This window comes from Agelaius tricolor, unplaced genomic scaffold (assembly GCF_023055355.1).
Source record: "Agelaius tricolor isolate 1412-34295 unplaced genomic scaffold, bAgeTri1.0.p SCAF_3, whole genome shotgun sequence".
Taxonomy (NCBI): domain Eukaryota; kingdom Metazoa; phylum Chordata; class Aves; order Passeriformes; family Icteridae; genus Agelaius; species Agelaius tricolor.
The window spans coordinates 14,743,101-14,767,676 of NW_027269263.1; the positions used below are offsets into that span (position 1 = coordinate 14,743,101).

Here is a 24,576-nt window from a genome sequence, read left to right on the forward strand (position 1 = left end):
ATTTTACAACTTCTGAAAGAAGTTAAAAAAACAATGCAGTGATGCATTGTAAAGCACTTTAATCTGGACAAACTAATGTTAGATTGGGAAACCGATTGGCAGACACATCAGCTTGAGGAGCAGCTGAAAAAGGCATCCCAACCTTCTTTTTGTGTTAGCGCCACAAAAATAAATTGACATAATTGAAGGCTAATTCTGATAGTGAAGATCAATATTTAGAAAATATATAAAAGCCACTAAGATCCAAGAGGGATGGTGGGTAACAAACAGCCAGCAGGTTATAGTTGCACTTCCTGTAAGGAGGAAAGTAATGAAAAAAGAACACAACAAATCCCTCAGGGGAACTCAGTCCCTGACATCTAGTCTCCAAAACTCTGTACTTAGTGTGGGAATGACTGAAATAGAAAAATCTGCAACAGTGCAATGTCCAATTTGTTTAAAAAACAATTCCATAAGCAAGAAAAGGCCACCTCCTGGAACACTTAAAGACAAGCTTCCCAAGGCTTAAGGGGAGAATGTTGCCAGATGAAGAATTGTTTGCACCTGGTGGGTTAAGACAATGATCATTCCTGAAAAACCACTGGCCCATGGAACTGCACCATGCCCATTCTGTAGGAAGAAGAACTGGAGAGGAGCCAGCCCAGTTGTGCCAACTTTTATCCGTTCACCAGGCAGTCAGGTTTGACTTTGGGATCACCAGCCACCAGGGACCACCAGAAAGACCCCTCAGGACAGAAAAACACATCTGCAGAGAGGAGGGAAAATATGTTAATGATTTTGGGGAAATGATTATCAAATGTATGTTTATTCCAGGAAAATCAATAAATACGTGTGTAAAATAAAGCCTCTAAATAGGAGCTTTTTCTGTACTCAGCATGCACAATATTCCAGAGGATATCCCCACATGCATCCAGCCAAATAAAGAATGCCTGCTTCTTAATGCTACAGTGGGGTTAAAGAGTTTGTATTTTTACCTATTTTTGGTAACACTGGAAGCAGAGTGTTAATAGCAATGCCATAGAAATTGAAGAAGAGTAATCAATAAGTTTCAGTAAGAATTAATTATGATATCCTTTTGGAGGGGTCACTGTTTCATGTCACATGCAGCTTTTTCTTTAGGGAATTTTTTGTCACTTTTCTTGCTGTTTCTGCATTTGGATCATCCCGGAATTTGAGATTATCATATGACTGAATTTCAGCTAAAATCAAGTGATGATCTATTGAATTATCACACTGATAATAAAAAGCCCTGGAAACACTGGTGGTTTGTACTTCTTTTACACATTGAATCCCACCAGTTTCAAAAGCCATGCATACAAGAAAAGCTATTTTACAGTTCTGCTGGGACTTTTCTTCTAAGACTTCTATAATACACCAAAGAATTTAGGAGAAGGAGACCAAAAGACTGTTGGTCAATTCCTATATAAATACAATGTCAGTAGGTCATGTTTCTTTCTTTGTTATTTGTACATTAGAAACCTCCTTTCAGCAGACATACATGGATGGATGGATGGATGGATGGATGGATGGATGGATGGATGGACGGATGGATGGATAAACTACTGCTAAGGCATATTTATACTGCACCAGTACTTTTATAATTAGAGAATGGCAAATGGGTTTTAGCCTGCCTTGGGAGAAAACATTGAGTTCATGAATCCATTGGTTCTGCTCTGCAACTCTAAAATGCACGACCAGAGCTAATGATTAACCAGTTTAATGTGAAAGGGCTGTGATTGCAACAAGGGGCACCATGTCTCACTAGGTGCTGTCCTGCCTTCAACAAACATTTATGCACCAGTCCTAGGTGGTTCCCAAACACAAATAGTTACACATTACTGCAGAGTATTTTTTTCTGTCCCAGCTATTCAAAAGAGAAAGATTAGGAGAACCCAATTACATGACTGTAATAACACTGTGCACAGCCATGAGCACTAACAGAAATTTTAAGCAATTCTACAAGACAGAGAAAATTAATGGGTCATTGAATGAAGCATGTGAATATAACCAGCTGTAGGATTAATAGTATCCAGGACAGGAGAATCAACGTGTAATCCCTCTGCTGCAAGGGATTGAGGGAGATTTATCTGGCCTTGCAGGAAGTTTGGGAGTGGGACCTGTGAGTGAACAGGGACCTGTGAGTGAACAGACTCTCAGCTGCAGGAATGACATAGCAGGACATGAACAGGACATGAACAGGTAAGAGGGATGATGGCAGAGCCTTAAAATGGGAAGTACAAGAGTTGCTGCATATGAATATATATATATATATATATATGCATACATGTTGCATATATATACACATATATATGTTTATATACATGTAACTGCATATTTATTTATTTATTTATTTATTGCTGGATATAGTTATTATATGGCAAATTCTTTCACTTCCAAGTCAGTAGATTGGATGGTCAGAGGTAGGACAATGTGAGTGCAGGAGCAGAAAAGGTACTGGAGGATGGAGAGGAATCTGAACTCCAATTAAACAGGTCAGTAACATGACCTTCAACCCACACCCCTCAGGGTAGGGGCGGGGAGAGAAATAATTGGGAATGAACAAATTCAGAGACCCTTTCTGCTCATAGAAGGGAAGGGTCAGGCCCGCAGAGATCTCATGATGCCCTTCAGTGAACAAGTTAAACATCTAAAGTAAGAACTTGTAGCCACTGCTCTTCTCCTGATCTGACTGGAAGGTTTTAGAAATCCCTTCAAAAGAGGAAGAGAACTGGGCCAATAGAATAACAAAGAAAGGCAGAAAAAATCAGGAATTGCCAGTGATAAAAAGGAAAAAAGGGAAATCAAAAACCTGAAGGACAGAAAGAAGCAGAGTAGGATTCAATACAGAGCACAGAAGCTGCTCCTTCTCCTGGCCACTGGACTGGTGAGGTTGAACTGAAAGTAGAAAGGACAAGAAGACTCCAAGCAGCTTGAAACACCAAGAGGCCATAAAACTACCTTACAGGGATGCATAACTCAGACGTGATCTGCTTTGTTGTAGGGAGTTTCTTTTGGGTAAGTCATCTTTGACTTTCCTCTTCATGGGGTCTCTGCTTGGCTATGGAGTTACCTTGGAAAGATGGAGGGCCATTAGGAATAATAATTTCCCAGATATTAGAAAGAGCTGGACATTTAAAAGGCACACACAGTGAAGATAATATTTGCTACTATTGCAGGGATGGTAACTCAGACATCAGGGTACCCAAGGAAAAGGAATGAAAAGGGTAGGAGTGCTGGAGGGACAGAGCAGTTTTCAAGCCAGCGTGGGTATAATAGGAAGCAGGGTATTTCAATGTTCTTAATATTTGAGCATGGAGAAGGATCTACAGCTGGAGAATGACATGGCTTGTAGTGGAGGAAGGGAAGGTTGTGGTAATAATGAAGTTCAGAACAGTACTAAGTAAGATTTTAAGGACCACAGGAAGTTAATATATGAAACAATGCTGTTGGTAAGAGTAACTTCAAATCTACAGCAAAATATACAATAGAAACAATGGAAAACAGATAACAGTGCATCCTTACCATAGGAGATCCAGACTCATAATATGAAAGATATACAAGATGCATTTGACAAAGATTTAATTCACTCTAGCTGTGTCTTTGCTGCTTTTTTCCTTCTAGCTCCCCCATGTGAGAGGTGAGGAAGGCTGCCTTAACACTGAACTGTTAAGTATTTGTCAATCTTGCTCTTCTTTAGAGAAAAGGCAATACTGGACATGGGCATTATGACCTGATGGTTGACATTTTCCAGAAAATCTTATTTAGTTGTATTAAAAATTCATATAAAATCACCATTACTGTCACTATGAACTGTATCAATTACTATTTTTATTGATCAACATGCTGATTGTGTGGTACTGCTCCTGCTGCCTATTTGCATTACTGCAATAGTTAAGAGCCTTTTGTAATTTCAATTGACTGGGATTATGAATTTAGAATCAAACTTTCCTTGAAAAAATGGTTTGAAATATACCACTTTGCTGAATATTACTATCAGTGATATCATTTTTAAGAATAAACAAAATTATATATTGACAAAAAAGAAAAACAAACATGAATGCAGATCTCTAAAGTTTGCAAAGGGAATTGGCAAGGATAAATATCAGGAAAACAGTCAAGATATAAATCCAAGAGAAGGGGTGACCCAACAGGGATATTGATGAGGTTGGACAGCTGTGTCCTCTACAAAGCACAATGAGTATTTCATCATTGTGGCATCTGGAATCTGGACAGTAAGTGAGGAGCATGAGGGGAGAGGGAGGAGGGTACCGTAGGGATCTTTGCCTTTATTTGGTGTTCTGTGGATAACTATTTCTTGTACCCTCTTCTCTTCAGCTGTTCAGGTACAGAATGGGACCGTCTGTGGTATATCTGGTAAGATAACATGTTTACTCTAAATATCTGCATCTCTAGACAATTCCAGTAGCAAAGGATGGGATTAAATGTGACCTGCTCAAGAGTGATGCCACCCCCTCCTTTTTCCTGGAATTCTCTAAATCTCTACAAGACCAAGGCAACCCCTCAGATAGCTCACTGCCTTTAACAAAAGTTGACCCACCAGCCTCCTTTTTTATTCCACATATTTAGTCATATGAACACTATTAGTAAAGTATTCATGGCACAATATGCCTTTCAAAAGACTGATTTTTAAAGTAAATTCTGTCTGATTTCTTAGTTATTCCCACCAGGATGAGATTAAGAAGGATGGTAGTTGCTGAAAATCTGGAAGGCTGAATTGATAAGGGTATGCCAGAAGATTGCAAGATCCAATTTTTCCTCTCTGCTTGTCACTCATGACGAGATGTCTGGCATTCCTAGTTTTGGTCCCCTAGTACAAAACAGATGTTGGCAAACTGAAGCCAGTCCCCTGGAAAGCCAATAAAAAGAACCAGGTTTCTTCAGCCTGGAGGAAGCTAAGGGGATAAAGTAATTGCAGTTTTCCACTACCCAGGGGGGATCTTGAGAGAAAATAAAGACAGAGACTTCTCAGCGGTGCTCAGTAGAAGCACATGAGGCAGCTGACCAAACTGCAGACAGGAAAATTCTGATTAGACAGGAGAAAAGATGCTTCCCCTGACGATGGTGCAGCACTTGAACAGGTGCCTGGAGGGAATGATGGATCTGCATCCCTGGATACTGTCCAAACTCAGCTGGACAAAGCCCCAGGTGACTTTGTTCAGCTTTGAGGTTAGCCATGCTGCAAGCAATCAGAGATATTAGGAGGTGTCCTGTAAACAAAACCTTTCTGTCCTAATTCTGTGTGCCTTCCCGTTGCAGGCTGGTGCTGGTGCTCGGGGGGCTCCTGCTGCTGTGTGGCCTGGTCTCCGTCTGCGTCAGGTGCTGCTTCCAGTGCCAGCAGGCAGGGGACGAGGCAGGCCCCCAGCCCTACGAGGTCACCGTCATTGCCTTTGACCATGACAGCACCCTCCAGAGCACCATCACTTGTGAGTTGGCCTTGCCCCATCCTGGGGACTTCAGCACCCTGCGAAGGGAGGGGCTGCACTGTAAAGCCCAGCTGGTGACACCCCGGGGCTGGCAGAGGGAGGGAAGTTCATGGCGGGATGGAAGGGAAGCGACCTCTGTGCGTGCTGCAAGCTAAGGTGTCAGCTGTGAGACATGTTTGGGTGGAATAAGAGTTCAGTGGCATTTCAGGAGAGAGGAACTGTGGGATGCTGCTGGCGGGATTTCACACACATACTCTTTTAGGGAAAACTGAAGGAGCAGGAAAAGGAAACATTCTGGCTGTGGGAAGAGAAGATCCTATGCCCTGTGGGTATCCTTGCCCTCCTCTAACCACGTGATGCCTTCAGGGTGAGGCAAACAGCTTTGGTCTCCTCTCTTCCAGCTCTCCACTCGGTGTTCGGGCCTGCTGCCAGGAGGATTTTAGCCGTGGCACGCTCCCACAGCGCTGCCCAGGGCACCCCTCCCCTCTCTACCCCTGACACCCCTCCCGTGTACGAAGAAGCTCTGCACATGAGCAGGTTCACCGTGGCCAAGGCGGGGCAGAAGGTGCCAGACCTGGACCCCGTGCCGGAGGAAAAGCCGCAGGCGCCCGCTGAGGGCAAGGACGCCCAGCCAGCCCTCCCAGGACACTGATGGATGTCTGGTTTTACCTGATAGCAAAAAATACAGGATAGCTGCATGCAGAGACTAATTCAAGTGGGCAGGGCTTTAAGAATTTCAGATTAACTCCCTTAGTCAATTGAGAAGTGGGGGGGGGGGGGGGGGGGGGGCGGAAGAAGCAACTAAAATTCAAAATATTTTCGGATCTAGCATAGTCTAATGGCTCTCTTTGACACCTCCTAAAGATAATTTGCATTCTCCAAGCCCATTCATTACATGCACACAACACTAGAATCACACTTTGCACAAATAAGCAGGCAGCAGGATCAAGGTGTTGAGCCATTTTGTAGGCTATTGATCTGCAGGGTGCCTGCAGATGCAGTCCCATTCCTCTTGCCTTTAGCCTAAGTTTCCTCAGGATGGCAAGAGGTCTTCAAAACAGAAAAGAAAAAAAAGAAAAAATGAAAAAAAAAGACATTTGCAAAGGTCTGTTGCAACCCAATATTAACATCAAACTTCTGGGAAGTGACAATCATTTATAGTAAATTTTAAAAAAAGGAAACAATCTGCTTGTAAATGAAAGACAGCATAGATACAGACAGTATGTACACAGTGTGCTCTTAATGCCCTGCAGGATACACAGAATAAACAGAGTCTGGTTCTGAATGGGATATATAGCAATTCTGAAATGGTAGTCACAAGCTCTTATATTTGAATTTAAAAATATTATATATGTACCAACAGATTAAACAAGGGGAGGAGCAAGAACACTACCTCTGAAATAAAGCTCAATCATCTTTTCAATGCATTCATATAGTATCATTTATTAATTCCTAATGTTGGTGTCAAAACCAGATCAATTGAAATAAGACCATTTAAAACATGCAAAACATTTCTCAGACTGAATAATTTGTGAGTCTCTCCTAGTCAATACAAATATGCTGAACCATCCAGAAATATTAATGAAACTGGATGAACATAGGTATGGCCCATCTGTAAAACCTTGGACTAGGCTGTCAGGAGAAGGTGAGTGTTGAACCACATCAGTGTTGTCTCTACCCTGGATTCAGCACCTGAAAACATTAAAGCAGCACAACATTAAATATCACATGATGATTCATTCAGCCATGAATAAATTGCATGTATATGTTTATGTTGATATGAAGTTACAGGTCACATCTTTTTGAAATGCCTGCATGGCCCTTCCCACTGAAGTACCCAAATTCCCACTTTAGTTAATATGCTGGTCTCTTTTCCTGTGAAATACAGAAAATACAGTTATTTTGTAGATAAGAAGAACAAGGACAATGTTGAACAAGGTCCAACTACTAGGACTAGGTCCCAAACATGTTTAGGAACTGAACTGCTGTTGAGATTACAACCACAGAAAATTTTAGAGAAGATAGAATAAAGCTAAATTAAACAACCAAAACATCTTTGATGATGCCCTAGACCTTGTCCAGTCACTGGAATTTTGTATTTAAAGGAATTTAATGAGGGTCTTGATTTTGAGGTCACAAACTTCTTCCTTAGTTGTCTAGTCATTATTAACTGTATCAGTAGCAAGTGATAAACTGGAATGGAATAAGTAAAGAAGTGACATACAAGTTTATGTCCCTTCTGCTATTACACCTTTCTTCAGTCTTAGAATTGTAGAATGGTTTGGATTGGAGTGGACCTTAAAAATCATCGGGTTCCAACCCCCCTGCCATGGCCAGGGACACCTTTGGCTAGACCAGGTTGCTCAGAGGCCTGTCCAGCCTGGTCTTGAAATAATAATAATTAAAACTGCTTGTGGAACACCTGTTGGAGTGACCTCTTTTATTAGCTGCTCTCTGAAGTGCTGTTCAGGCCTGGCTGCACCAAGCTGCAGAACATTTCCTGGAAGGCTCTTGTTTACTCCACAGTAAAAGCCTGAAGCAAGCCGAGACATTTGAGTCTGCTGAACATATGTCAAGTACTGTCAAGCCCAGAAACTCCCTGGAAATCTTCACAGTGCTTTCCAGGGGGAACATCCAGCTCATCCTGCCTGCAAACCCGAAGCTGTCCTGGCATTTAACATGTGATGGTGACTCTGCTCTACAGGGCAGCAATTCTGCCTAGAAAGCCCAGTAGTCCCAGTGCAGGAGCAGACATTAAAGCATCTTTCAATTCCTGAAAACCTTTCCTGCAGTCAGGCTCAGCTCTCTCTTAGAAAGGGGCTCAGGATTGGACAGACAGCCTCTTTTCCTTCCTGGACTGAACTCCTTTGTCCTTGTGAAACAGTAAATATCCTGAAGCGCAAGTCCAGGTCTGAGGTGAAGCCTTTCCACATTATGTTCCCTGAGCAGCCCCAGTGCTGAGCTGCACCAGTGCCTCAGCTGCAGGACAAACTCACCCAGCTCATTGTGCCACAGGAGCCCGCAGCCACACGCTTGACACTGGGGATTCAGCCTGGACTGCAGCCAGAGCAGCACCTTTCGAGTGGCTTCCCATCCCTTCTCTTCTAATGCTAACACCATCAGATCTCTAGGCACATGCATACATTCCTTCCACTAGTCAGGAACTAATCAGGATTATTCCACAAATCAAAAAATTAAAAAAAAACCAAAAAACAACACAAACCAAAAAACCTCCCCCCCCCCAAAAAAACAACCAAAAAACCAAAGCAGCATAAGGCAGGTGGTCCATTGCCTTCCTTTTACAAAACAGCATTCTTTGCAAAATGGTATTTGTAATTTGCAGTCCCATTAACTGGTCACTTTTCACAACCATTAAGTTTATGTATTGGCCACCAATGATTACAATATTCAACAAGTTGTTTTCGTGTCAGGGGTTCATCCCTCCCAAACCCCCAACCTCTTCCAGTTCCTTAGGATACAGCCCAAAGGGGAACCTTTGGGGGGAACCTTCATAGCTCTCATGGGAGCTATGAAGATAGCCCCACTCCCATACTTACCATCTTAAGAAAAAACTTTTAAACACCTTTAAAACCTTTTACAAGCTTTCTATAACTTCTTACAATCTTTTACAACTTTTTAGAACCTTTCCCAAAAACCTCTGAGCCTCACACTGCAAACTTTCTATTAGTGAAACTTATGGGCAGGAAAAATACCTTCAAATAAATTACCTTAAGTAATGTTGTATTCTTTTTCCCAGAAAGGGTAGAGTGATCTACTCACCAGAGCAGGAAACAGGAAATTCTCCCTGAAAGTATTTTGGTGTGCACTGGAGTGCTGATGATTCCTCTGGTCCACTGAGCTGGCACCTCTTTGTCCCATCTGGGGTACCAGAAACTGGGCACCAAAAGCTGGGAAATAAACTCTTTAACCAATTTGTTAGAGTAGAAAGTCAACATAACTTTATTCAGTGTTCGGGTACATGGGGATATCTCCACAGAACATGCCAGTTATCAAACCTTTAACGATTTATACATTTGAGCAAACAAAGAAATTAGTGTTCATTGGCTTACAAGCTACAGAGTTCTTTTCATTAAGTATTCTATCACCTATTGTTATTTATTTATTGCTTCTAATGCAAATTAATCCATATTTTTAGTCTTTTTATTATTTATTTCTTTTTCCCAGATAAAGAGAATCTCAGTAATTGTCTTTGTTAGTTTCTCCCTCATCTCCAGTTTCTGTATGTGTCTTTGATTATAAATTCTGCATTCCTTGTGTCCAGGTCTCAACAACAAATTTCTCTCTCTGGTCAAAGAGCATTGAAGCACGTCAGTCCCTAAATTTGTAATTCGTTTTTCTAACACATGGGCATCACCCATAGCTTGCCTGTCATCTGTTACTCAATTCATGGATTAAATCTCCTTAAAGCAATTCCCTCCCCACACTGCTGCACAGGCTCATTTTAAAAGAAATATTAACTTGTTTGGTAACAGTGCCACCCTTAGGTTCCCCTAAAACACAGAGTACTTGAGAAAAACCGGTTTTCAGAAACATCCCACTGGCCCCACTGTTGCTGTCGCTCCTTTGTTTTCACAGGAACAATGATGCTCCTCCCCAACAGGCCACTCCCAGTCACTGGCTGGAACAAATGGATCTCAAACTCTTCTTTGCGTGTCTGGGCTGTTGTCTTTTGCTGCTGCATTTGATCATGCAGCAATTGTGATCGTGCCCCTTAATCTCCTCAGAACATCATTTGTATGCCTTTAAGCAACTTCAGCTGAAGCTGGACCATACAAGAAGTATGGTAAGAAAGAGCATCTTTTTTAATTAAAAATAATTTAAGAAATTGTAGAAAATAGAGCAGCAAGACAGCAGCCCAGCATGGACAATACTGAGTGCTTTCCTAGAGGAAAGGAAAACATTTACACAATTAGACATTGTTTACTGGGAGTGACTAACCCTGTGCCCTCATCCAAGACCAATGTGCCAATACTGGCTCTGAAGGTGCTACAGATCCAGTGCCAAGAGAAACTGGTGACCAGTCATGAGGGATACAGCAGGAACACCAGGCAAGGACTGTGCCATGGGTGGCAAGCAAGCAAATCAGAAGCATGAGTACCCTCAGGTATGCCATCTGTGATTTAATCACCATTCAGACCACAAAGCACAAATTTTCTGACAAAAGAGACTTTGATATGCAGAGTCCATAGTTAAGATTTAAAAAAAAAATTAAAAAAAAAATTAAAAAACAGTCTGTAGAGGCATAAATTACCCAGGGGGAGGTAATAATGAAATAAATATGCAAGGGAGTCCAGAGTTATAATTAGGAGGACTGTATAGTATGGCACAGGCTGCAAACCCTGCCCCCAGGTTCTGTGCAAATATTTTTGTCTCCTGCTCCTATGGCTGCAGCATTGGCAACACTTGGGAAATCCCTTGTAGAATGTACCCACATGACCTGCAGACACAGCAGTACAGTACGTGCTCAGAGCTGTGCTGATACTCTAAGTTAAGAAAAAAATATATTGTTTTGACAGTCCTTGAAGGAGCACTTTGTGCTGGCAGTCCAGGGGAGGAAAATTAGCCAACACCATTTCCAGTTCCTCCCTCTGGCAAACGAATCCAGAACGTGGGGTTTGTCACATGCCCATGGGCTGACATTTTAACAACCCTAAGTCAGATGTTTAGGTGTTTGTCACTGCTTCTGCATGTATCATCTTCCTGCCTGCTTTGCCAGTGACGTTATTGTTATTATTGAGGCTGAAGGAGAGAGCTGGGAATTCAGTGCCTGACAAAGTGGGGAAGCAGGAGGAGCGAGTCTTGGGGCTGCACATCCAGGGCTGCACATCAGGGCAGGGAGAGACTTCAGTGAGGAGAAGTCATCCAGCAATCTGCTCACAGGACCATGTCTTTGCATCAGAACAGGAAAAAAAACTGAAAAAAAAAACTTCTCTCTGATTTGTCATGAGAAACTAAAACCAGGTGTTACCTTAGCTGCCTTGGGAGCAGTCCTGGGGATAAAAACAGCAATTCACAGGAAAAGAGGAGTTTGAGATCAGTCTGTTTAAATTGCCAGAATATGTTGGTGGCTTAGGTGAAACAGGCTAGAAAACTTTCTCTCTTTTGTGCTTGAGGAAGAGGCATCACTACAGACCTTCAGTACACCTCAGCAGCTGCTGTGCTGCAGGCAGTTAGGAAGCAAGGAGGCCAACCACAGGCCTTATATAAAAGTTTAATGCCATGAAACCAGAATTTTCCTTGGATCTAGACCCTTCAATCCAAGCTATTTGCTATGGGACTGCAAATAGTTCCTTCTGACTTCCTTCTGACTCACCCCTGTGATCTCCTCTGACCTGGCAACCACAGGAGAATGTTTACATGTCCTAGGACAGACAGAAACGTGTTGATGGTGCTTCCTGTACAAACCTGAGGCACACAAATAGTGAGGGCTGGGACACACTGACTGGTGGCATTCCCGTTGAGAGCTGCTTGATCCTTAGGAGATTTGGGCATGCACCTGCTGGAACTGACCATTAGCAGGAGGTCACACTACCCCGTACTAAATAAAAGTATTTGGTATAAAAAAGGTACCAGTAATAAAAGCTTAGAATGTAAAGGACCTGCCAGAGTTTATTGCAGACACACTTCAGCCATCAAAAAGTAGGTGTCATGATTCGGGTGAGAAAAATCACACCCCAACACACCTTTTTCTACCCCTGTTCATCCTCAGGCAAGACACTGGGTTGAATTAGGAAATCTGTGTCTTTTACCTCTGCCTTTGGTGTGGCCATGGAGAATCACCTGGCTCATATTCTGCTACAACTAAAACACCTGCACAGAGAGAAGATCAGCCTTGGCAAAATTCTGCTTCCTGTAGGTAAAGGATGCAAAGAAGAAGTAATTTAACACAATCCAACTCATTGTCCCTAGGGTACCAGCAATTGATTTTTATCCTGATTTCAGCATGCTGAGCCATTCATTAATACCTGCTCTTCTGCTGATCAGTGAATAATTGTGAGTGATCTACTCCTAGGGGAAAAAAACCCGGATATTTTACACATAAAAACAGTACGTGCCAGCTGAGTAACTGGGCCGAAATTGGCTCGCTGTTTCGGCTTGTCTGCAGACCTTTGGGTGTCTGTTGTTTGCAACACGCATCTGGTGTGACACATCACATGGCACGCTTTCTGCCACCGACATGCCACTAACAAGGCAACAGCCCCGATCCAGCAGCCACGGGGACGAGAACAAGCAATTATTTTTGTGTGTGCGTGTCACACCTCGCAGCCGCGGAGAGCGCAGGTGACATTCACTCGGACCAGCGGGGGCATTCGGGCCTCGCCCGGGGAGCCCCGAGCCGCGTCCCCCAGGGCGGGTGCGGTGCCCCGGTACGGCTGGGGCCGTGTTCATAACCCTGAGTCACGCTGCGGAGGGCGGGCGGCGCTCTGCTGCCTTTAAGCTAAAAAAAAAATTAGTTTTTAAATATTTATTTGTTTGTTTGTTTGTTTACGCATTGCCGGGCAATAAATCTCTGCCCGAACGGGACCCGCCCTCCCCTGTCCCCTCACCTCTCCCCATCCCGGGCACCGCGGCGCCTCCCCATGACGTCAGAGCGCGGCTCGGCTCGGGGGGCACCTCCCCGTGACGTCAGAGCGCGGCTCGGCTCGGGGGGCATCTCCCCGTGACGTCACGGCTCGGCTCGGCGGCGGGGCCCCTCCGCGTGACGTCACCCCGCGAGGGGTCGGGGCGGTGCCTGTCCGTGACGTCAGAGCGGCGCTGTGTCGGGCGGCTCCGCGCGGGGCGGGAACGGCCGGAGCGCGGCGGGCGGCGGGGCCGGGCGGAGCTCTGTGCGCAGCGCGGCCGGGGCGGAGGCAGCGCCACAGCAGCAACCGCAGCCGCGAGCGGAGGGACAGCCCGGCGCCATGAAGTTCCAGTATAAGGAAGACCACCCGTTCGAGTACAGGAAAAAAGAAGGGGAGAAGATCCGGAAGAAATACCCCGACAGAGTCCCCGTGAGTGCGCGCTGCCAGGGCGGCCATGGCTGCGAGCCCGGGCTCGGCCGCCTTTGTTTTCCGTGCTGGCCGTCGGCTGCTGCTCGCCTTCTTTTGAAGGCGAAAGAAATGAGTTTAGTGCAGATGATGGTGATCTCGCTGCTCTGATTCAAATCCCCGGCTGCTTTTCTCCTTAGTGCGAAGCTGGGGCTATTTATGATGCGCGAAGGGCTGCAGTGTGGGTGGGGGGTGGAATACACCTTTTCCCCTGGGATCCGCAGTTCCAGTGGGAACGCTGCTGATCTTTTTCTGGCATGCGTGGGGGTGAGTGGGGAAGGAGCTCACCCTTGTTTCTGTGAAAATGGAGATCCGTGAGTGGGCTAACCGGGTACTCTTCATACTAAACATGGTCTGCATCCGGGTCATCTCATACGTCCCTGTTATTTTTATTTTTACTTCAGTTTGGCATGTCTTTTCGATATAGCCTTGCTCTTTTCCTTTGCATGAGCAAAAACATGATACTTCTCAACCCTTTCGCCCTCCTGTTTAATCATTCTGTGGAGAAAATGTCACTTGGAATGCAAGGTCATCTAGCTAAATTTTGCTTCCTCATTCTTAGGCCCCTTTGGAGTGCCTGTGGGAAACTTCTGGCTTCGTAATTCCGAATAATTATTGGGATGAAAACAAAAAGAAATGACAAATCTAATTAAGTGTAGAGTGTTTTTTCCTTTTTAATAAACATTTTGCAAGTATTCTTTTTTCCTATCCCCACTGGAGAGGTCTGCCCTAGATTTACTGCACAGGTGTACTGCATTTAAAAAAACTGGGATCGCCCTGTAAAACTAATGACAGAGGGGGAACAGTTATACTCCATGTTTTCCCTGCAGGCCAACAGCATGTTTTATCTTGGGAGGGACCCTCAAATAGACTTGAAAAAGTGTTTGGAAGTCAGTATTTGGGTGTCTTTGTTCTCTCTGTTTTTGGGAGGCCTGGCATAGCATAGGTTGAGCATGCAGCTTGAAGTGTGTGGGGTTGGGCATTTATGATGAGGGCTCTGTAGGTCGGCCGAGAGAGAAGGTGTAAATTGAGGATTAACGTGGCAGATTGCACAGCAGGCCATGACAAATGTGTCAGGAAGAACCCTGTGGGGAGCCCAGGACGAGGCCCAGTCTGGGAGGAGATAAAGGAGGTCAAGATAGGGGGGGGCATCAGCAGAACTTTGTGAAGAAAACTAGGACCAGAATAACAGGGTGTGCTGGAGCAAAGGATCATTGGAATGGTGCATGGCAAGGCCCAGATGTGAATTATTAGGGATAGCCTCTTGACAGAGCTGCATACAAAGAAATGAATGCAGCACTCTGTTCTTCACATCACTTCTGTGTCTGCCCTTCCTGACAGCAGGATCCTTGAAGATGTCATCCTTTTGGCTGCCTACACTGCAGTACCGTGATACATCTCAGCATTTTGATGAGATTTCACTGCCCTGCATTGTCACAGTCACCACTCAGCAGCAGCTCAAATGTAGATAGTCTGTATTCTGCCCTTAGGATTTTCCTAGAAGGCTTTTTTAGGTATGTGAAGGGTTTAGTGCTTCAGAAGAGACAACCTGCATTATCCAGCAAACTGACTGCAGTTGCCAGTCAGATTAGTGGAGCACCTCCATTCCTTCTGTGCGTCTTTGCAGGAAGGAGATGTTTCTTAACATCTCTTAAATCAGTGGTCATCTGATTTAAATCTTTCCTAGGGGATTATAAGCCCCAACACTCACCTTGTTCTCATAGGCATGACTTCTTTTCCTTTATTATCTAATGATCAATCTACAAGCCCTCTCCTTCCCCCCCATCTCCAGTTAGGGTAGTCACAGCAAGCAGTTTGGCTTGTCAGTAGGACTTTTTAATTGGAGGCAAGAACTAAAGGTTTCTCCCACTGCAGTTTACTGTGTTAGATACTGCTTTGTTTGGCTGTGCTGGTAAAAAGTGTGAGAAGTGCTGTTGCTGTTCAGTAAGATTGTGGTACTGTCCTTCCCTCACAGCATTTACCAGCTGCATCTTGTACAGAAATGCATGTCCTACCTCAAACTGCCTGAAGGAGCTTGAGTGTCTTGTGCTAACTCAGGTACTTGAAAATCTTGAAGTAGCTGAGGCAACCATGTTTCTATTTTAAAATCAAACCTGGAAATTTCAGGGGATTTGGCTGTGCTGGCCACATTGAAATGGAGCACGGGGAAAATGTGTCCTACTTGGTACCTCTCTGGTGTGAGATATTTTGCAGACACTCACTTGGCTCTAGAAGGATTCAGGTTAGCACAGCACCATGTCCAGGCTAAAATACTCACAATAACATTTTGTTCTGGTGTGGTGTCTCACTGGTGGGGCAACATCGTTTTGCTTCCAAAGAAGGCTTAGTCCACAGCAGTTCAACCTTTTCTCTTACACAACAGCTGTATTTGCTAATTGGGGTTGCCAAAGAACAATGGGAGCATGGAACCCTTAGAAATTAGTCCCACGGTGTTTCAGGTGGAGTATTTACTAGTATAGGGCCTAAGGGAATTAAAAAGTTTAGAAAGTTCAGAAAATCCAGGTTTAGATTTAGTGTGGGTGGTCAGAATGGCTTCTGCAGAACAGCAAGCCACATAAATTGAAACGTGATGGATCTTTTACCAGTTCAAAAATACATATCACAAAAAAACCTGCATTTTTTTTTCTGCACAAACACAGTAGTTCCAAAGGTTTCAATGGAAAAGGAGATCAGGTCACTTTGGAATAATTCCTGTTTCTGAGGTAAATATTTTGCCTAGCTCTGCTAACAAAAATTATCTTTTAGCAAAAGACCTCTTGGTCTGTTTGATCTTAAAGCTGCTGTGCTTTGTATATTTCTGTGTTGGAAGGAAACTGGTATTTTTGTCAAGAGATCTCAGTGGGTCCAGTTGCCCAGATGGTAGGCTGGTTTTAATTATTGTATGTTTACTTGACTAAGGAAATTTCCATAGCTATGTGAAATATGGATAATAAACTTAAAGGATATGAATTTCAGAGTAGATGATAACTTCTGAAGAACTGGAGATTAAAAAAAAAATCCCCAAGGAGCTGTAGTTTCTCTTTAATTCTTTGCTTCATTCTAGAGCACTTGGTGTTGGTGAAAGTAGAAATTAGGATGTGGGACTACTGGGAGTAGGGCTGATTTTGTGCAAGGCAGTTTGGAACTGTAACCTGGAAACAGTTTAACTTACTTGTGTTTGTGTATTAGCCTCCTGACAGCTTCTTCACACAAAATTAACCTGAATTGGGAACATCAAGGTGTCCTAATTATTTTTTTTCCTCAGCCATTATGGTTTATTTTTATGTCTGTTCTGGACTCTTTTTTTCACTCACCATGCTCGCTACTGCAGGCCTGGGTTCCTAGCACAGCTATTGGGAGTGATTTTAGGTTGTCTCCTGTTCCTCTTCTTTGAGTCATCTCACCTGTGTGTTCTTTAATGTTGTGTATTTGTTACAGATTACCTAAAGGCCTGGTATGAGATGGTAATATCCACTGATGCTTTTTGGACCATTTTGGTTTATGATACTCATCATCCGTTTCTTACATTCTCTCTCTCTCTTTCCAGGTAATCGTGGAAAAAGCACCCAAAGCCAGAGTACCTGACTTAGACAAAAGAAAGTATCTCGTGCCTTCTGACCTCACAGGTAACAATGCCTACCTCCTTTCTTCCTGATTTTCAGTGAGAGAGTACATAGTACTCTTGTTCTGAGGGTATTGTGTTTCCCATCATTTCCATCAGTATTAGAAGGGCTTACTCTGAGGGCTGGGAACTCCTCAGCAGTGAGACATGAAGGTTGGGGAAAGGAAGGAAAAGAAGCGCAAAGAAAATATCCAGACAGGCTCAACATCTCATTTATCTGCTGTCCTTGTTATAGTTACACGTTATAGCCTGGATGACAACATGCAGAATTCTCTGAGATCTTTTGAGGTATCTCACTGGCTTAGCTAGCGTGTCATAGCTGAGTTCTAACCATGACAACAGTGACTAACTAAATTGTGTATCATGGGCAGTGTCATGGCCAGTCAATGATGACCTAGCTGCAGAGTTGCCAGAGGCTGTACTCTTGTTGCAGGAAGAGACAAGTTCTTGCAATAGTCCCATCCTTTTTCCACCGCTGTAGTCATAGCTACAGAATTCTTTTTTCTGAATGGTCATGGTGATCTTGAGTGTGATTACATCTGTTTTTGTTTAAGAACATGCAGAAGAACAAGAACATGAGTTAAAGGAACAGCATTTCTTCTTCTTGCAGTATTTAATGGACTGTGAAAAACTTTCTTGTGCAATATAGTTCAAGTAAATAATAAGGATTTTTTTTTTCCAGGAATGATATAACCATTTACACCAAGGCTAAATTCTCTAAGGTGTATTTGATCTGTAGGATGTAAAGGTTAAGCTAGTTAAAGGTCTTCTCACCAATTCCCCTCAGTAGAGCATTTCATACATAGTAAGTGGAGTGTGGCATAGTAGTTGGAGAGGGGACGTGGCATAGGATGTGTACCTGAGAAACTACCAGCTCTGAGTGGATTGGCTGCTCATGTGGTTACAGTCATGAAGTTACTGCTTTCTTCTCTTGCTTTTTTCCTGCATTGTTCATGTTCCCCTACTTTTTATATACAGCATGTGACTTCCACCATCAAAAGAAAACAGTCATGGTTAGGGTTAAAATACAGAAATAAACAGCAACAACAACAAAAAAAACCCCCTCCAACATTCCTTCTGCATCTAAAGGCATTCTTTGTTCCTCTTCAGTTGGTCAATTCTACTTCTTAATCCGAAAGCGGATCCACCTGAGGCCGGAAGATGCTTTGTTCTTCTTCGTCAATAACACCATCCCTCCCACCAGTGCTACCATGGGCCAGCTGTATGAGGTAAGCCTGGCCCTTTTCTCTTGCCTTTCATTGGCAGGAGCAATGTCTAGAAGTGTCAGTGGTTTCAGCTTGGTCACAGATGCCTGAACACGGGCACCCTCTTGCCCTGAGCTGTATCCCATCACCTGGTCAGGGGAGTTCCATCCCCCACTTAGGAGCCTGGGGAGCCTTATCAATTCAGCTGGTTGTTTGCTGTTGAAAGGGTTGTGGCAAATACTTGCCCCAGCAATGATCTATTGTTCCTACTACTTTAACAAAGTATTGAAATAAACCACTTCCTTTTCACAGATTGGGGCTGGGGAGGGTGGCGAACATAAGTTTTGCTGTGTATACAAAAGAGATTTCCTTTTAGCCAGTAAAAGTAAGTAAAAAGCCAGTAAAAGGGCCAGTATCACTGGACATCCGTCTATGAATACTTTCTCAAGGAACACTTATTCTTTGCCTAGAATTACTTTTTCCTCGCTTGTACTGTGTAAGTGAGGATTACATAGGATGCTGCGAGCATTGCTGCCCACTATTTCTACTCAGCAGTGTTATTTGATCAATCTTAAAGGCATATTGGATGCCCATATTTCTCAGCTCTATAGCCATTATATCATGGGTGGCTTGCAGCCTGGATTGATTTCTCCTTCTGCTGGGTGTTTTAATAAAAGAGCTCTGGCGTGGTGCTGTGAGCCTTGTTTGGCCTGTCACTTTTTGACAGTAACTGGATACTTCATCAGTCTGTGTACAGATGAGGATAATAAAAGATAACACAGGCAGGGTGCTTTTCAAATCTGAACATGTCAAAGGAAAGTGTCTGACTGTCCAGAGCTGAGGTCAGATCTCTGTTGCTGGCATTCCACAGAACTTTTGTGTCAGTGTAATCACTTAACATATCAGCTCTACTGCTCATATGTAAAACAGGACTTAGAAATACAGTCACTTGTCAGAGTGTTCTGAAAAATTAAAAATACCATCTAGAGGTGACTTTTGACTTGTTAAATCCTTCCAATTCTCTCTCTCAGTCTTAAGACCACACCACTGCTGACATACTGGTGAACAGTCAGAGCTGTTTCTGTTGCATGCTTGCAACACAGCCTGGCTGTGGCTCTTCAAGTAAATTCCCTGTGTACAGAAATGTGTCCTGCCTGTGGGTAGAAGCAGAGCTTGTGGCCAGAGTTCTCTTTGGTCTTGGGAAGCAAAGCCTTCAATGTAAATGGAGAAGAGCAGTGAAAGAGAAGTTACTTGCTCATGTTACAATGATCTCTGGGTTGAGCTTTCTCACATGCAGTGAGTTCCCAGCTTTGCCTCCTCACTTTGTCCCTTTGTCCCTGGCAGGATAACCACGAGGAGGACTATTTTCTCTATGTGGCCTACAGCGACGAGAGCGTCTATGGCAAGTGAGCAGCAGCCCCCCCAGGCATGCAGGCTGGATGGACTGATGGAATGGATTGGCGGGGAGGGGGTTGCTGGAGAGGCAGGAGGAGAATGCATGAGAAGAGAAAAAGAGAACTGGAAGTGAACCACATGCACAATGTCATCAGCTTCCACGCATTAATTATCACCATTATTTTTTAAATTGAGGGGGAGTCAGGGTAGGGGGACAGGGTGAACTTGAAGACTAAGGAGAGGTTCCACACTGGGGGGTGGGGAAACTCCACTGTTCACAATTCTTCTCTTGCCACAGCTGGAAGTAGTTAGTGCTGGAGGCTGCTAGACAAGCCAGTGTAGTGAATCTCCAGGAGAGTGACTGGGCAGGATGGCCATTTTCATGTAACCCTTTCATTGGATGAAGAAGGCATGCCACGTATTGTCACTGACCTTGTCCTGTCTTGTCCATGGCCCCCATTCAGTGAGCTGTGAAATACTTCACTCTGCCCACATGAGGCTGTCCTGTGCTGACAGTCCTCCCTCCAGGTACTACCTGTGAATTGTTCTGAGGGTATTGTGTTTCCCATCATTTCCATCAGTATTAGAAGGGCTGGTAGCTCTGTCCATCAGTATTAGAAGGGCTTACTCTGAGGGCTGGGAACTCCTCAGCAGTGAGACATGAAGGTTGGGGAAAGGAAGGAAAAATTCTGCAATTTTTCTTTCCTTTGTTGCTTTAATTGCAACTGCTGGACAGAAAAATGACCCTTTTGTTCTTTTCAGTGTAGTCAACTGATAAACTCGTAAGCACAGGGCTAGAAAGGACCTCAAGAGCCCACACCAGTATCCCAAACATGCCCACCATGGCTGCTCATCAAACTTGTTCTTACTGAACTTCACTGAGGAAGATCCTGGAGGCTGCTGAGATTGTCTGTTCAGTTCCTAGCTAGCCTACAAGTGAGATTGCTTTTCCTGATACCTAACTTTAGCCACCCTTGCTGTGAATTAAGGCAACTAACTACTAGTGGTCTTGTTTTTGGTGAACACAGAAAATTATCTATCAGTGTTGTCCTTGTACCAGTCTTCTGCAGATTTGAAGATGGCAGAGTTCCTGTGGGTTTAACCTTCCCTTCCATGTCTCATCCCTGTACAGCCCTTGCACCACGTGCACAAGTGTAGGAAATCAGTCACTGCCACGTGTGTTCTGCTGGCTTTTTGTGATTGGGTAACAGTGCCTCTCTGTGCCACAGGAGAGCTTCTTTTAGACTTGAAGGGAAAAGGGAATAGATTATCTGTAGATTTTTTTTCTTATTTTCTTTTAAGCCAGTGTTGTTCTTAGGAGGGTGTCAGATGCTGTGCAAGCCTTATGCTGTCATGCCAAAGCAGTTTCCTCTCAGTGGCAGGAACAGCAGATTTTCCCGTTACTGCCGTAACTATGATGAAGGAATAGGTCTTGGAGAGTGAGCTGACTTTCAGGAAAATTCTGGGGTCTTATCTAAAAATCAGAGGAGTAGGCCTGAATTACTGTAAACATTCCTGCATTTAAAAGAGGGACCAAGAGGGAGGAAAAGAGAAGAAGGATGGAGAATACAGGTGAACTCCAAATTAAGTTGAAGGCATTTGCTCAATTTACTTACTTGTAAAGTTAGATCACCATCCCCTGTGTTCCTCAGGAATGAGAAATCAAGATGGGTGCTCCTCTGAGTGTGGGGAACAGGAAATCAGGTTTCAGTTTCTCTGACTGTTGTTACATGGAGGTGCATGAGGCAGGAGAGCTGATGTCAGGTGGGAGTTACTGGCAGAACTGTGTGAAGGTCAGGGAGGGCAGCGTGGTGGGGTGGGAGGGTTACTGCCTGTGTGGGTGGGAAGTACCAGAAGAATGGGAGAGAAGGGAGGAACCACAGAGGATGCAGACAGAGTAGTCAGAATAGGCAGACAGAAAATGAGGGTGCAGATGATGAAGTGGTTGGCATAATATCCCCAGTATTACATCCTGAACTTCAGGTTTGCTGTTCCATCCTGTGTTCATCTGGAATAAATGTGTTTGGATGAGTTGTACCTACTGCCAACTTGGATAACTGCACTGCCTGCACTGCTCAGTCCTCTCTTTTAGACTCACTCTCCTTCCACTACCAGGCTTTCTTCACATCCTTTGGGTGCAAATCTGCATCAATCTCTTATTTTAGGAAGCTCTGAATATTGTGAAGCAGAGGACAGACCCGGGAGGCTTTCTAGGATAAAAGAGAAGACACAGGCAGATGGTGTGCATCTCTCTGCTGCTGTCCCACTTGTTTATGCCAAGCACGTGGTTAAGCACACTCAGGGGAGAAAGAGTTGGCATCTGGGGTGCTTGGTTTTGTGTTCAGTCCTCCCCTCCCGCTGCTGGGTTTAAATGACACGTGGGACTAATCACAACTGTTTGTTAAGTGTAGAGTTTACAATTTAATTTAGTTCTTTTACAGTTCTTTCAACTGAATTGTGGCATTTCTGTTTTTGTGCTAGTATTGTACAAGGTAATGATGGTAATTTTTTTGTGTTGGTTAGCTGCAGGTTCTTGTAAAATAAAGTTCAGACTAGAGCTTAATCAACTTATCAATAAAGATGCATTTGAAAATCACAGATTGGTCCAAAATGGGTGACTAGCATTTCTTCCCGATGTGGGCTTGTAAATGAAGGGATGACTTTGCCAGAACTTTTGCTGCTACTTTTTCCCACAACCCCAGGTTTACTCTCTCCTGGCTACCAGGACAAGTCCCATCTCTCCTATTTTTGGTGGTATTGTCACATACACACCTATCTGTGTCTTGCTATGCCACTAGTGGGACTTTTAATTAGACCTGGATGATGTAAGAAAGTCTTAAGATACATAATGAATACACTGATGTATTTTCTGCCATTTTAAGGCCTTGATGGGCCAGTGATGGGGCCTCTGGGGCATCACCAGCCCTGCCTGTCCCTGCCAGGCACCTTGGGCCACCTGTCCCGATGCCCATGGCCAGGACTGTTTGTATCTGTCCTGGTGCTGTCCCTGTTAGCCCCTCAGGATTGTGGCCAGCTCTCCTGGCACTGTCCCTGTCAGCCCCTCAGGATTGTGGTCACCTCTCCTGGCACTGTCCCTGTCAGCCCCTCAGGATTGTGGCCACCTGTGTTGGTGCTGCTGCAGCAGGGCTGGCCTGCAGCTGCCCTCAGCCCCACACAGCCATGAGCACCCTGAGGCCCTGCCCTCAGCCCAACACAGCCATGAGCCTGCTGAGACCCTGCCCTCAGCCCTGCACAGCCATGAGCGCCCTGAGGCTGTGCCCTCAGCCCTGCACAGCCATGAGCACCCCGAGGCCATACCTTTGCCAGGCCCTGGCAGGCAGGTGGGATTCCTGCCTCATCACCAATGAATGGGGCTGGTCACCACCTCTGGCTGTGCTCCACTGCCTCTGGTGGGTGCAGTAGGATAAGTCCCATGTGCTGTGCCAGCCAAGTCCCTCATGGAGCCAGGCGTCCATCCTGTGTCACCACAGCCCAGGAGGCTGAGGTGGAACTTGCCATGGGAAGAAGTGAGAGAGGCCCAGGGTGCCTGCTATGCATCCTCTAAATGTAGGAGAGCAAAGATAAGGAAATCTGGGATTCCTTGAAAAAGAACCCTGCAGTAGTGACAAATGAGGTTGCTTCTCCTTGCGGATATCTGTGCATGAGGGGGAAGGAGTCCTGCTGGGAGCTGGCAAAACCAGCGGGTGCCATTTGTTCAGCACCATGACTCCAAGCCAGGCTCTGGCAGTGCGTGAAGAGGAAAGGGATGCATGCTGTCATCTGGAGAAGCAGTGACAGACGTGCCACTTCCTACCCCTCCCTCCCTTCTTCCATGTCACCTGTGGTTTGTGTGGATCCCTCTGGCTGAGGGGGCAGGAATGGGCCATGGCGATGCTCCAGGGGCACCATTGGCTCCAGCCCTGTGCATTGAGCGAGGGAGTTGCTTGGAGTGATAAAGTCAAGAATTACAACACTGAAATCCACAGGCATAAAACTTGCTATGCTTAATAGGACCTTCTCTTCCTGCTGCATACAGAGGGGAGCCACTGTGAGAGCTTCTGTTGCTGCTACTGAGGGAGAGAGTAATTCATCCTGCATTGGAGCCTACCCACAGCAGCAATTTCTGAGCTCATATCCACCACTGTGACTGAAACAAGCTGCCCCTGTATGGCAGAAGGGTGCTGTGACTACAGCCAGATGGGCACAGATGCAGCTAAAAGCATACGCTATTAGCTGAAATAATTAGAATTTCAGATTCAAATACAGTAAAGATTTTTCTGTGTGGATTGTGGTATTGTCTGCTGGCTCAGGTAGAAAAGTGGTATAAAGTATATCTAAGTAGTCATCTCCCACTCCCTCTCTCACCCCTTTCCAAGGAAAATGGTGCCACAGATGTTTGTACCTGCCATGCTGCTTTGCATGTTTGTATCAGTGCCATTGCTGAGAGGCACTAACACAAAATATGCAGGCCAGTACATTGCTGAATGTAATTTACCTGGTCCAAATGTGGAATATCAGCTTGTGCTCCAAGGCTGTTTTATTTATAACCTTTGTTTTGTGGGTTATAGAAATGATATTAAAGCAAGGCCTGGGGGAAATTATGAGCTCAGCTGGCTTAGAGAGGTTGAATAATTAATACTCTGCCTTGGTCACTATTGCTGCACCTGGGATCCTTTCTCCAGTCATCCTGATGCTTTCCTTTGAAGAAAATATTTTCCTGAAGCAGAGACTAACAAGTTAAGAGATCACTTATTTTGAGGCCTTACAAAATCACCATGAAGGCCATATCTGGACTAATATAAAATGTTCCAAGTTATGCTAGACACTGATGTTTTCATTTCCATAAAACAGTCATGTCTGAG

General features: G+C 44.5%; 2 protein-coding genes across 2 annotated transcripts; both read left to right on the forward strand.

Moving 5' to 3' along the window:
• Positions 1-2,967: 2,967 nt before the first annotated feature.
• Positions 2,968-6,096, forward strand: TMEM52B (transmembrane protein 52B). The gene is made up of 5 exons (XM_071424273.1): positions 2,968-3,015; positions 3,622-3,665; positions 4,336-4,374; positions 5,278-5,444; positions 5,846-6,096. The coding sequence occupies exons 1-5, from the start codon at positions 2,968-2,970 to the stop codon at positions 6,094-6,096; spliced, it is 549 nt and encodes a 182-aa protein (XP_071280374.1).
• A 7,118-nt stretch (positions 6,097-13,214) lies between these two features.
• On the forward strand, positions 13,215-22,310 carry GABARAPL1 (GABA type A receptor associated protein like 1). Its single transcript, XM_071422605.1, has 4 exons — positions 13,215-13,456; positions 17,040-17,118; positions 18,225-18,343; positions 19,664-22,310. Exons 1-4 carry the CDS (start codon positions 13,367-13,369, stop codon positions 19,727-19,729), a joined length of 354 nt encoding a protein of 117 aa, XP_071278706.1. The 5' UTR covers positions 13,215-13,366; the 3' UTR covers positions 19,730-22,310.
• The last annotated feature ends 2,266 nt before the right edge of the window (positions 22,311-24,576 follow it).

Excerpts from the sequence above, each read along its gene's own strand:
- TMEM52B (XM_071424273.1), top strand. The coding sequence starts at position 2,968 with ATGCATAACTCAGACGTGATCTGCTTTGTTGTAGGGAGTTTCTTTTGG. Across the intron at positions 3,016-3,621 it reads TTGTAGGGAGTTTCTTTTGG|CTCCCCCATGTGAGAGGTGA; the intron begins GTAAGTCATCTT and ends TTTTCCTTCTAG. Across the intron at positions 3,666-4,335 it reads GGCTGCCTTAACACTGAACT|CTGTTCAGGTACAGAATGGG; the intron begins GTTAAGTATTTG and ends TCTTCTCTTCAG.
- GABARAPL1 (XM_071422605.1), top strand. The coding sequence starts at position 13,367 with ATGAAGTTCCAGTATAAGGAAGACCACCCGTTCGAGTACAGGAAAAAA. Across the intron at positions 13,457-17,039 it reads AATACCCCGACAGAGTCCCC|GTAATCGTGGAAAAAGCACC; the intron begins GTGAGTGCGCGC and ends CTCTCTTTCCAG. Across the intron at positions 18,344-19,663 it reads CCATGGGCCAGCTGTATGAG|GATAACCACGAGGAGGACTA; the intron begins GTAAGCCTGGCC and ends TGTCCCTGGCAG.